This window comes from Bubalus kerabau, chromosome 5 (assembly GCF_029407905.1).
Source record: "Bubalus kerabau isolate K-KA32 ecotype Philippines breed swamp buffalo chromosome 5, PCC_UOA_SB_1v2, whole genome shotgun sequence".
Classification (NCBI taxonomy): domain Eukaryota; kingdom Metazoa; phylum Chordata; class Mammalia; order Artiodactyla; family Bovidae; genus Bubalus; species Bubalus kerabau.
In genome coordinates this window covers 13,658,169-13,670,207 of record NC_073628.1, presented here as the reverse complement: position 1 = coordinate 13,670,207, position 12,039 = coordinate 13,658,169, and the positions used below count along the sequence as shown (strand labels likewise).

Sequence of the window (12,039 nt, the reverse complement as noted above, 5' to 3'; positions counted from 1 at the left end):
CCAAGAAAAGCAAATGTGAGATGGAAAAGGGGTTGCCTGAGGATGCCTTAAAAACAGCTGAGAAAATAAGAGAAGTGAAAGGCAAAGGAGAAAGGGCAATATATACCAATGTAAAGCAGACTTCCAGAGAATAGCAAGGAGAGATAAGAAAGTCTTCACAAGTGAACACTGTGAGAATTAGAGGAAAACAATAGAATTGTAAAGAGTATAGATTGCTTCAGGAAAATTGGAGCTACCAGAGGAACACTTCATGCAAGGATGGGTACAATAAAGGACAGAAAAGTCAAAGACCTAACAGAAGCAGATGAGATTAAGAAGAGGTGGCAAGAATGCACAGAAGAACTGTACAAAAACAGTCATAAAGACCGGGATAGAGATGATGCTTGGGTCACTCATGTAAAGCTCGATATACTGAAGTATGAAGTCAAGTGGGCCTTAGGAAGCATCACTACAAACAATGATAGGACAGGTGATGGAATTCCAGCTGAGCTATTTAAAAATCCTAAAGAATGAGGCTGTTAAAGTGCTGCATTCAATATGTCATCAAATTTGGAAAACTCATCAGTGGCCACAGTGCTGGCAAAGGTCAGTTTTCATTCCAATCAAAAAGAAAGGCAAATCTAAAGAATGTTCAACCTATCATGCAATTGTGCTCATCTCACTTGCTAGCAAGGTAATGCTCAAAATCCTTCAAGCTAAGCTTCAACACTACATGAACTGAGAACTTCCAGATGTACAAACTGGTTTGAGGAACCAGAGATCAAATTGCCAACATCCATTGGATCATAGAGAAAGCAAGGGATTCCCAGAAAACATTTCCATCTGCTTCACTGACTATAATAAAGCCTTTCACTGTGTGGACCACAACAAACTGTGGAAAATTCTTAAGGAAATGGGAGTACCTGATCACCCTACCTGTCTCCTGAAAAGTCTGTATGTAGCTCAAAAAGTGGCACTTAGAATCAGACACAAAACACCTGAAAGATTTAAAAGGGGGAAAGAAGTGTGACAAGGTGTATATTCTCACTCTGGTTATTTAATTTCTATATATGTATCTTATATTTCTATATAGGATACATCATTCGATATGCTGGAATGTATAAAGCCCAAGCTGGAATAATGATTGCTGGGAGAAATGTCAACATCTATAGATATGAAGATGACATTGACGTAATAGCAGAAAGCAAAGAATAACTAAAGAGCCTCTTGGTAAGGTGAGCAGATGCAAAAACTGACTTAAAACTCAACATTCGAACAACTATTCACAAAAGTATACTCAACATTCATGGCATACTGTCGCACCACTTCATGGCATATAGATGAGGGAAAAGTGGAAACAGTGGCAGATTTTATTTTATTGGGCTCCAAAACCACTATGGACCTTGACTGCAGCCACAAAATTAAAACACACTTGCTCCTTGGAAGGAAGAAAGGCTATGAAAAACCTGTACAGTGTATTAAAAAGCAGAGACTCACTTTGCTACAGAGGTCTCTAGTGTCAAAGCTATGATTTTTCCAGTAATCATGTACAGATGTGCGATCTGGACCAGAAGAAAGGGTGAATGCCAAAGAATTGAGCTTTTGAACTGTGGTCCTTGAGAATTCTTGAGAGTCCCTTATACAACAAGGAGATCAAACCAGTCAATCTGAAAGGAAATCAACCTGTGACCCCTGCTGACTCAGCTGAGGCATCTACTGAGGGATTCCAGGTGGAAAGAACGGATGCTTCCACTTCAAAAGTGCCTAAACATAGCAGCTTCAAGCAAATAGTTTGTAGCTCCACCCTTGGAGGAAGCTCAGAAAGGCTGAAGGCTCTGTGTAACCTGGGTCCTCTGATACATGTGTTGCATTTTCCCCAGCAGCATTGGAGGCCAGAAAGGGGCATTCTGGGCCCTAGAGGAGGGGGATGGCTCAGGGATTCATGGTGGCCACCACTTACCAATTGAGACTGTAAAGGACAGAGCAGGCATATGTGACAGACATCTGGTGACAGGGGTGTGGAAACAAGAGGGAACCAGCTCTGCATGAAGTACCTCACCCAAAATCCCCTGGAGGAGAAGCCCAGTGGTAAGATCATCTGAGATGGGACAAAGAGAGTCTATTTCATTATCCCTTATAATTCCTCTGAATGAGGAGTTGGTGGAGTGGTGGGTCATCATAAACTCTTCCATGGCCTAGACCATCTTCTAGTCGCTAACCTTGGGGCTGTCTCTCCCCAGCTTCAGTCATGTAGTTCTGGAGGAAATTGACAATCATGTGTGCTGCCTGGTCAGGGCCAAAGACCATATAAAGCCAGTCATAAGACCCCATGTCCCTGCCAGGATGGCTGATCTAGGGCTGTACATGTGATCTGAGGGTGGTCATTCAGAGAACACCCTTGAACTCTGACGTCTGCAATCTTCTTTCCTTACTAGGTTATGCTTTCAGGATTTAAAACCCTAGGGCAGGTAGCTTGAACCCCCTCAAAAGGTGCAGAAGCCTTAAGGAAGAAAATTGCCACACTAAGACTATCAAAGTAGACTGAAGGGAAAGATAGAAGGTGAGAAAGAATTGATAACTTCTGATTTCTTGGGTCTAGTCACTGAGATCTTTGTTTTTGCTCTGATTCTTGTATCCTGGATTCCAAGATCATTTCAACAAGTCTCCGTTTTCCTTGAAGCCAGTTGGAGAAGGGCTCCTCTCAATTTTGATTCAGACTTGGTTCTAGATCCTTCACTCCCAGACACAAACAGAGTCAACCATTTGTTTCAGCACCATTAAGAGTGAAACCCTTTATTCTTTACTGAGAATAGGGTGTAAAGTGAAAGTGAAGTCACTCAGTTATGCCTGACTTTTAGCGACCCCATGGACTGGAGCCCACCAGGTTCCTCCGTCCATGTGATTTTCCAGGCAAGAGTACTGGAGTGGGGTGCCATTGCCTTCTCCAGAGAATCGGGTGTACAGACCACCAAATACAGTTCACCAGCATCCTGGGCAGGAGTGCCCAAAGTGTGAGTGAGTGTGTGTTAGGAGCGGCCTTACTGATTCCTGAACCACTCCAAGCATTTACACTGCCTGTGCCAGGCCAATTCTGTCATTTCCTCGATCAAAGACTGAGAAATACAGCCTCAGGAAGACGTCACCTAGGATCCACATCTCTGTAGATGAACTCTGTTGATGCCCTTTAAAGGCAGTAAAGCAGCGGCCTCTAGAATCCTAGGGGAGTCAGAGACACACACCAGTCAGCATGAGCTCCTACCGGTGACTTCCCCCAAAATCCAGACCCAGCACAATTCTTTGCTTTATTTCCCTATTTTGGTAAGTATCAAGGGGTTTTCTCAGTAGCAGGGGATGTGAGAGTTCATCCAAAGCCAAAGAGGGCCAAGATATGAGGTTGTCATGAGGAAGGGTGTGGTGAGTGGAGGACTGGAAGTTGGGGAAACAGAGGAATGAAAAACAACAAAGTCCTACTGTAGAGCGTAAGGAACTATATTCAATATTCAGTGATAAACCACATGAAAAAGAATAAGAAAGAAAATATATTTTTTATGTGTATAACTGAGTCACATTGTTGTGTGGCAGAACTTAATACAACACTGAAGATTAGCCACACTTCAATATGATTTTTTAGAAAAGAACAAGTGTGTCCATAGTTCCCCTCACTCCCTGTTTCTTTTCTTCTGACTCCTGCTCCTTGTTTTCTCTGCAGAGAATGCTTCTTCTCCTCCTGCATCCCCACAATCCATACTTTATTTAAAAACTTTTTTTGTATTGGAGTATAGCTAATTAACAATATTCTGAGTTTCAGGTGGACAGTAAAGGGACTCAACCATATGTATCCAGGTATCCTGGTCCCAAGGACACCCCTCCTATCCAGGCTGTCATATAACTGAGCGGAGTTCCCTGTGCTAAAAGTAACTCCTTGTTGGTTATCCGTCTTAAATAGAACAGTGCCCACAACACATTCTCGAAGACTTAACTCAGGAACTCTGAGAAGCCTCCTTCAGCCCACAATCACCCTCTTTGGCCATTCCAGGCTCGGTTGGGCAACGTACTCTGGTTCCCCATCCCCACTGGTCAGTCTGTAGCCCTTATCACCCCTAGTAAGTCCCCAGTGCCCCAGTGCAGACCAGCTTGAGATGACATTTGCATGGAATACAGTGCAGTTTTGCCTAGAACCTAGCAACCCTCCATATGGCTCAATGAGTTTGTGGTTTTAGAATTCCTGAAATTTCCTCTGTTCCTCAAAGCCTTCTTTGAGCCCATCAGCCAGCTCTGAACTCTTGCAGGGAGCTGACATGAAGCCTCCACCCTGTGCCAGGGCTGAGCAGTCACTGTGCTCCCTTTATTCACCTTAGTATCCAACCTCCCCACAGACGGGTCTGGTACTTCAACTAACAAAGGAGGCACTTGGCTGGAGCAAGGGGAAGATGCAGCCGAGAACAAGGCTGACCATGTAATTTATCATCCAGACCGGGAAAAGTTTGAGAAGGGAACAGAGACTGTTAACTTATTCTGGGACATCACACTGGGACTGTCCCCAGCCATTCTCCTTGTAACATGGCCTATTTCAGGGACTGCTAGAGCTGAATTTCATGTTTATGCACCTACGGGTTCAGATTGAATTGAAGCTCTTTGAGGACTGATGACCTTAGTGTTCCCCTCTCCTTGTGACTCCCACCATGTCATAAGGTGTGGCATCTCCACATTTATTTCATGAAGATCAGTGTCGCACACAGCCCTTAGTTCTCAAGTGATTGGTTTTGTGGGAGGCCCTGGCCCAGCCACGGAGCTCAGCAGCATCTGTAATGATGTGACATGACCTCCAGAGGGCGCCCTACTCCCAGAGCAGCCCAAGGTTTCCTGCAAGTTCCAGTTTGAGAACCAACCCTCAGTATTGTCCCCTCACCTTGAGGATGTAGGCTTGACCTGGCACTCGGTAGTTGTTGCTTTTGATGGTAAAGATAATAGAGGGTAGGCTATTGACCGCAGAACATGAAACGTAGTGCTGTTAGAGAGAGAGGGAGAGAGGTTGGCCCTGGAAATCCTTGTTGTGTGTGGAGACTGGGAGTGACCCTGGGGCATGACCCTTCACCTCAGAACCCTGTGGCGTGGCACCGATGAGCTTCCAGATGTTATTGACCAGTGTACTTGGGCCTACGATATCTGATGACCCCGTGTCCACAAGGGCCTTGCAGCCGCCAGAACAAGCAATAACCTTTCTTTTCATGGAGATGCTGAGAGACAATGGAAGAAAGTGGGCATCAAGGTCATTCTGAGTGTACCCGGAGTTGCCCCCTTCCCAACTGTCTCATAAACAGCCCTTCATCTGTTGCCATCTTTTCCTTTACTCTCGACACAGCACCTTTCTTGACATCCTCGAATGCAGTACTTGAATACAACAGGATCTTTTGTACCTTGACACAAGCTGGTCTTCCTTCCTAGAAGACTCCATTCCCCTTTGACTAGCAAATTTCTTCTCATCTTCCAGATTCCACCTTAATTGCATTGTTTTCAGGAAGCCTTTCCCCCGGTGTTTATCAGTCTCCTGTCTTGGTCACTCTCTGTAGACCCTTCCTCATGTCTGCTGCTGCTGCTGCTGCTAACTCATTTCACTCATGTCCAACTCTGTGGGACCTCATAGAATGCAGCCCACCAGGATCCACAGTCCCTGGGATTTTCCAGGCAAAGTACTGGAGTGGGTTGCCATTGCCTTCTCCTCCTCATGTCTAGCATGTACCAAAGTCACAATTCACTATGTGGGCAAGTAACTTCATGTACATCTGCCTTCTTAGATGTGAGGGCGAGTTTTATTCTCCTTGGCTCCCTAAAGTGCCTGGCACACAGTGAACTCCCAATGATTGTCTGTTCTATGGGTGAATGAAGACTGAGAAAATAATAAGAAACATGCAAAGAGCTGTATCTGATGGGGAACAAATATCGGGTCACACACAGAGTGAAGATGGAGATTCACAGGGGCAGCAGATTCTCATAGTAGGGGGAGAGAGGGGCTGCTCTGGGAGAGGGTGTCTCCCAGCACTGCTCCTACAACCAGCTCAGACCTTGAGACCCTGGCCAGGAAATACATGACTAGCCCACAGAAACTCCAAAGAATAGGTCAGCTTTTGACTGAGGGCATCACACAGAATCCTGTCAATTATGCCTCTTGTCCTCAGGTCTCTCCTGGATCCCACCTTCCTGATTCTCTGTTATAGCACCTGTCCCACCGTGTGCCGAAGAATGTGGGGTGTCCTTTTTATTAGTTGGTTTCACATCTTAAGACTGCAGCCAAGCTCTCTCCACTGCTCGGTAGCTGCTCCCTAAGAAGACCGGTTTCCCCCATCTTCTCAGGACTGTCCCTGAGAACTTCCTATGTCCTAGGTAGCCCTGGACAGTCGGTCATCTTATCATAACTCTCTTCAGGCTGTTGAAATTCCCCCTGATCCTCTGTTCCCCACACTGTAGCGTCCTCTAACCATGCTCCCCACCTCAAAGGGCAGTAGGTGCAGCCCTCTCCCAGCTGCACAGACCTCTCTAGACCCTTTTAGGACCCTTGTCAGAGCCTTGCTCAGAAGGCCTGGGGATTATGAACTCATAGGTTGTTTGTTTATCTTTGTGCTTCTGTTTTTATTTGTATGTGTGTTTCTATGTGTCTCTGTGTGTGCTTGTGTGTCGCTGACTAGCTATGCATGTTTTTATGTGTCTCTGTGTAGGTTTATGTGTGTCTGCTTGTGTGTTTCCATGTGTCTGTGTGTCTGTCTGTGTCGTTGAAGGTGGTGTATATGTCTGTGTGACTGTGTGTCTGAGAATGCATTTGTGTGTGTCTGCCTGGGTCCATGTACAGTAGTGGGTGCATCACTTTGGCTGTCCCTCAGAGAGAGAGGCTTACCGGTCCATGTGTACACTCCAGTCACCTGCTTTCATCAATGGTATCCAGTTGAGCTCTCCCTTGTAGTAGCGGTGGTCTGCCCCACCAAACATCACCACACTGCCCTCCCGCACATCTCTGTAGAGAGAAGAGGCGGGGGGATCCTTGGAGGACAGTAACAACAGCACTGTCTGAGAGCTGTGCTTGTCCACCCATCAATGCCCTAATAAGGTCCCCATGTACAGATGCAGAAATAGCATCTAGGAGAGATTGAGATCCAGACTGAGGTCGGTTACTAGCTGATGAGTGGCACAGAGGAAGTTAGAAGCTGAATCACTTGGCTGTGCTCCACCCACTATGTCTTCTGAAGATGCCCTGGACCTCCAGCGGCCTGAGTGCTCAGACACCCTCAGAGAACACGGTGCTGAAGTGTTTTGGTTTCCCATAGTCCACCTTGTCATTTTTCAGGAAAATCAAGGCCTGGGAGTTCTAAGGGTGTGGGTTCAGTTCACCCTGAGTTGGCTCTGCTGGCCTGTGACCTCTACTGTCCAAAGGGCCCCACACTCAGAAGGGACCCCATCTCTGCTCTCTCTGTCCTGAAATGCCTAATATTTCTTGAACAAAGTGTCCCACACTTTTGCGTCCCACACTTTCATTTCTCACTGGCTCCTACAAATTGGGTAGCTGGTCCTGGGCTCCCAGTGGAATGCTAACAAGAAAGGAAAGACATCCACCGTCCTTCTCCTTCCTGATCAAATTCATAAGCAAATCCTAATGCCTTTTCCTTCAACTTGTTTTCTTTTGCCTTCCTTTAGCCTTCTTCCTCACTCACCCCCCTAGACCGTGTTACTGGTCTTGAGCCCAAGAGTAGGGTTGTGTTCCAATAAAATTTTATATATAAAAGCCAGGGGTGAAGCCAGTTGGGCCCTGAGGCCATAGTTATCCTGGGTTAAATTATCTCTCAGGGTACTTCTTTATCAAGTGTTCTATAATGTCCGTGCACCTGAAAGCATCTTACAGCTAATTTGGAGAAAGAGATTGTCCATCTCAGACTTACTTGCTCAAGTAGAAGGCAAAAACAGGCTCAGAAATGGCACCTTCATTCTTCAGCTTGTAAAAGATGGGGATGGCTCCAGAGAAGGATATGTTGGTGTAGCTCAAGCCCAAGACGCCATCAAATCTCATGCCCTCAAACCCAGATTCTTCTAGGCATAGACCGAACTGCTGGTCAGTACTTACAAGGTCCCCAATCTGTGGGAGAGAAGAGTGTTTCCACTTCCAGATATGTGAAGTGGGGCTAGGACTGGGCTGTGGGGCTAGGACTGGGCTGTGGTGCATTGCCATTAGATACTCAGAGAAGAACTGAGGCTGGGCTTTGTCTTTGGTGGCCCACAGACAATTAGATCAAGCTGGGAGGAGAATTTGGGTTCCATTTGAGAGAGGCTGTGCATTTTAAAACATCTGCCCCTCTGAAAAACACCACCTAGGTGAGTCAAATTGGCCTCATGGCTTCTGTCCAGGTGGGGCAACCAAGAGTCAGGCCAGGTGACATAGGTGCCACCTTAGGGACAAAACAATCGAGAGCAAGATAGCCTTCTCTTTGGCATCACTGTGACCTAATGACAGGAATGGACTGAATTCTCTGTAATGTACTGAGGATTCTGCATCTATCCAACACAATCTTGCTTGCAGGGTTCTATGAAATTACTGTCTGGGGAATTCACTTTTTGGGATATGTATATATTTCTGTGAGTGTGTATGAGAGAGCAACAGAGAGAGGGGAACTACTCAAGTATTTTGGGGGAGGCAGGCCATAGGTTTATTAGATTCTCAATGGTCGTCTAGAGTGAGAACTCATTTATCAGGCCCCTTAACTTCTCAGGCCTCCAGTTTCCCACTCTGGATACCTGAAGCCCTTGACTGCCCCCAAGGCCCAGAGATCAGTTTTATTCTGTCCCCAAGCATCCCACAGCAACTTCAGTCCTGAAAAGCCAGCCTAACTCCACCACTTACCACATGTGTGCCCTCAGCAAGGCCCTTGCTGTCTGCACCTCAGTTTCCACATATGTCTCATGAGCTAATCAGAGTAACTGCTGTGTGGGGTTGTTGCAGGATTAAACTAGTTATCACCTGAAAGTGCCTGGAACATCCAGTGAATATAAAAGTGGGTGCTTTTATCCCTTCTTCTAGCTCCCAGCAAAATGAACCTTGAACTGCTCATGGGCAGAGGAGCTGCAAGTCCACACCTCAAGCCACTCTCTGGGTTAGCTAATTTGCTTGTTTGTGTGTCACCACAGACACTGCCTCCCCAGAGACATGAACCTGTGGATAAGATTGACAATATCTATGGGAGTTAGGCTAGGAAGGGTCCTGCCAGATGGTCCTGCATCTGTTTTTCAAGCAGTGGTCACTCCATAGCCAGTCCTGACTCAGCATTTGTAACACTGTTACCCGAACTGTGTCATGAACAACAAGTCCTTCAATTCTCCCAGATCCATAGGTGATGCTGAAGGTCCTCCTGCTAAGCCGGAAGGTGGAAGACTCAAGATGTCTGAACCTATCATGTTTAGCTGCAGACACAAGAGATGAGTGTCATTAGGTGCCAAGGGTGGAAACAGGGCAGCAGGGCAAGTGAAAGATGGTCCGGGTAGGGAATGTCTGTACTCACAACAGGTTGAGCTGTTGCAAAAGATGGAGGGCACCCACAACTCAGATGAGCCTGTGTCAAAGATAACCTGGAATTCCTGAGGGGGTGTCCCAATGGTGATGTTACCCACGTAGAAAAACTACAGGGAGAAGGATGGAGTGGGTTAGTGCAGAACTGGCTACCCTCTATTCCCAAACTGATGCCTCCCTCTGGGTGTCACATATCTTTTGAAATCACTTTCTAACCACTGAGCAGCTCACAGACTTTGGTCACAGATGTATCTGCATTTGATACATTTTTCCTGTGCTACATTGTATGCAGGATATTGACTCTATGATCAGACGTTGAAGTGGCACCTCCTGCATGGGAAGCCCAGAGGCATAACCACTGGGCCTCCAGGATCGCTGGACATCCAGGGAAGTCCTGGTGCCTTCATTTGAGAAGCTCTGTCTTCTCTTCAAACCCAGCCTTAGCACCCTCTTCTCCAGGAGGTCCTTCTTGATCAACCCCAGCCACTCCCTCTAACCTCAGACCACATCCAATCAACAGCACACAGTTGACCCTCTAATTTGACATGTATTTACTCTTTTCCTGTCTCTCAGGCTAGCATGGGCATTTTTAAAGACATGTTGAAGAAAAAATAAGCCCTTTTTCTAATCTAAAAACAGGAACCACAGTGATTCTTATGGCCATACTCAGAATACAGGTTCAGTAACTTTTTACTGCTGTGGTTCTTCTATCTGTGGCAACTGAATTCCTCTACCTGGGGATTCACAATTGCTTTGCAGTTGGTTCTACTTTTTGATCAGTGATGGTTCCCTCTTCATCTATAACTGAGTGGCTCACTTAGTTCAGAAGGAACAATCACCCTCAAACTAATGACATCTTTGACACACAAATGGATGTTTACCTGCCACCTGGTAATTGCGAGGCCAATCAAAGACCAACAGTTGAGGATGAGAGTGCCCTCTCCTTTAGGTGCGGCCCCTGTTTTCCAGTGTCTCTGCCTCCTGCAGAAACCCCAACCCCAACATCCCACCTGGCACCTCCAGATGAGCCCCAGTGCTAGGCTAGAGTACTAGGGGGCGCTGTGGAGCATCATCCTCCCAAAATACTCACATCCCTGATGTTTCTCAGTGGGTGACTAGTTAGATTTGAGCCACGAAAAGAAATCTGGGACAGTCTGTAAGCATTCTCCTTGAAATTGTTCAGCATGTTTTTTCCACTGACGGTATTTCTCATGGTCTTCACTCTCCTTAGAGGTATTCTTTCACCGAGCATTTGACAAAGAAAACAAAGAAGATGCCACAATTAGCTGTCAGTGTTAAGCTATAACTGTCACTGCTATGGCCCTGTGTATTTTCTAGTAATTTTTGTTAGGCACATTATTATCAGAATTTTATGCATATACCATGGCAAAGACATAGGTTTGAATACAGGTTCTGTTCTTCAATCTTGGGTAAGCCATATGACCATGTGGTGTCTCAGTCTCCCCTTCGGTAAAATGGTGGAATGCAACAATACAAACCGTCCAAATAGAATATCTTGGGGATAAGTTAAGTGATGGTTATAAGGTACCTGATAAATAGGAAGTCTCAACAATGACAGCCATTAGCATTGCTGTTGCCATCTCACTCATTCCTTCTCATAGAATTTCAAGGAAGGAGGTAGAAGGGGGACTCTTATCCTCTTTTACAAGGGAGAAATTTGAAATGCAAGAGGTTTCTGAGTTGACTGTGTTCACACTGCTTGTCCGATATAAAACAGGGTAAAACTGTGTATCTTTCTCCAAGTTGAAAGAGAAGAGAGAGTTGAAAGAAGAATCCAAGATATAGGGAACAATTAAGGGAAATTCAGAGGCTTGAGAAAGAAGTAAGAGTCAAATGAAACATTAAAAGAAAACCACACAAGGAAAACTACCCTCACAGTGACTTCCAAAGAGATGGAGAGATAAATGACAGTGATACAGAGATGCAGACATATACCTATACACACTGATGTAGACCAGGAAAAAAGAGGACATGTTGATTAAATGTAGAAAAGTGCTATTCCACAGGACCACATCAACATCTGCATAGACTATGCACTGAACAGTTGCAAGGAGTTGCATTTTCAATAGGTCATGACATGACTGAACCCCAAGATTTGTGCAACCCAAATCTACACCAAGACCTTGGGATCCACAGTTCCTATAGCAAGTTACTCATCAATAAGTGAGAGTTGAACTTTAAGACTCTTAGGGAAATATTCTAATCCCTTCTAAACCTGATGGCTGGAAGAATAATCAGATGAAAAGAAAAATCCGAGAAAGGAATATGATGTGACTTACAGTCCCCATACTTACTTGACTATGCACTCTGAAAAGGCCACCAGCCCGAGCAGCACAAGCCACTTCATGTTTCTTTCCTGGCTCCAAATACTCAGGGAAGTTTGGGTTCTTAGCATGTAGTAGTGACCAGGACCCCCTAGTTATATATGCTCTGACTTACCCTAGTTTTCCCTTTTATGCCACTAAAAGATCTGAGAAAAACACAAAGGTCTCATC

At 45.6% G+C, this 12,039-nt stretch overlaps 1 protein-coding gene across 1 annotated transcript; it reads right to left on the bottom strand.

Moving 5' to 3' along the window:
* Nucleotides 1-3,045: 3,045 nt before the first annotated feature.
* LOC129653652 (pregnancy-associated glycoprotein 1-like) lies at nt 3,046-11,924 on the bottom strand. The gene is made up of 9 exons (XM_055583387.1): nt 11,839-11,924; nt 10,614-10,761; nt 9,516-9,633; nt 9,299-9,417; nt 7,905-8,098; nt 6,869-6,985; nt 5,075-5,216; nt 4,889-4,987; nt 3,046-3,195 (listed from the first exon to the last, which is right to left on the bottom strand). Exons 1-9 carry the CDS (start codon nt 11,889-11,891, stop codon nt 3,046-3,048), a joined length of 1,140 nt encoding a protein of 379 aa, XP_055439362.1. The 5' UTR covers nt 11,892-11,924.
* Between the last annotated feature and the right edge of the window lie 115 nt (nt 11,925-12,039).

What these genes read in the sequence shown, in the direction of transcription:
- LOC129653652 (XM_055583387.1), bottom strand. Translation starts at nt 11,891, where the DNA reads ATGAAGTGGCTTGTGCTGCTCGGGCTGGTGGCCTTTTCAGAGTGCATA. An exon ending in CCACGCCACAGGGTTCTGAG is followed by an intron (nt 4,988 to 5,074) that starts GTGAAGGGTCAT and finishes TCTCTCTAACAG; the next exon opens with CACTACGTTTCATGTTCTGC. An exon ending in GTCAAGCCTACATCCTCAAG is followed by an intron (nt 3,196 to 4,888) that starts GTGAGGGGACAA and finishes TGACTCCCCTAG; the next exon opens with GATTCTAGAGGCCGCTGCTT.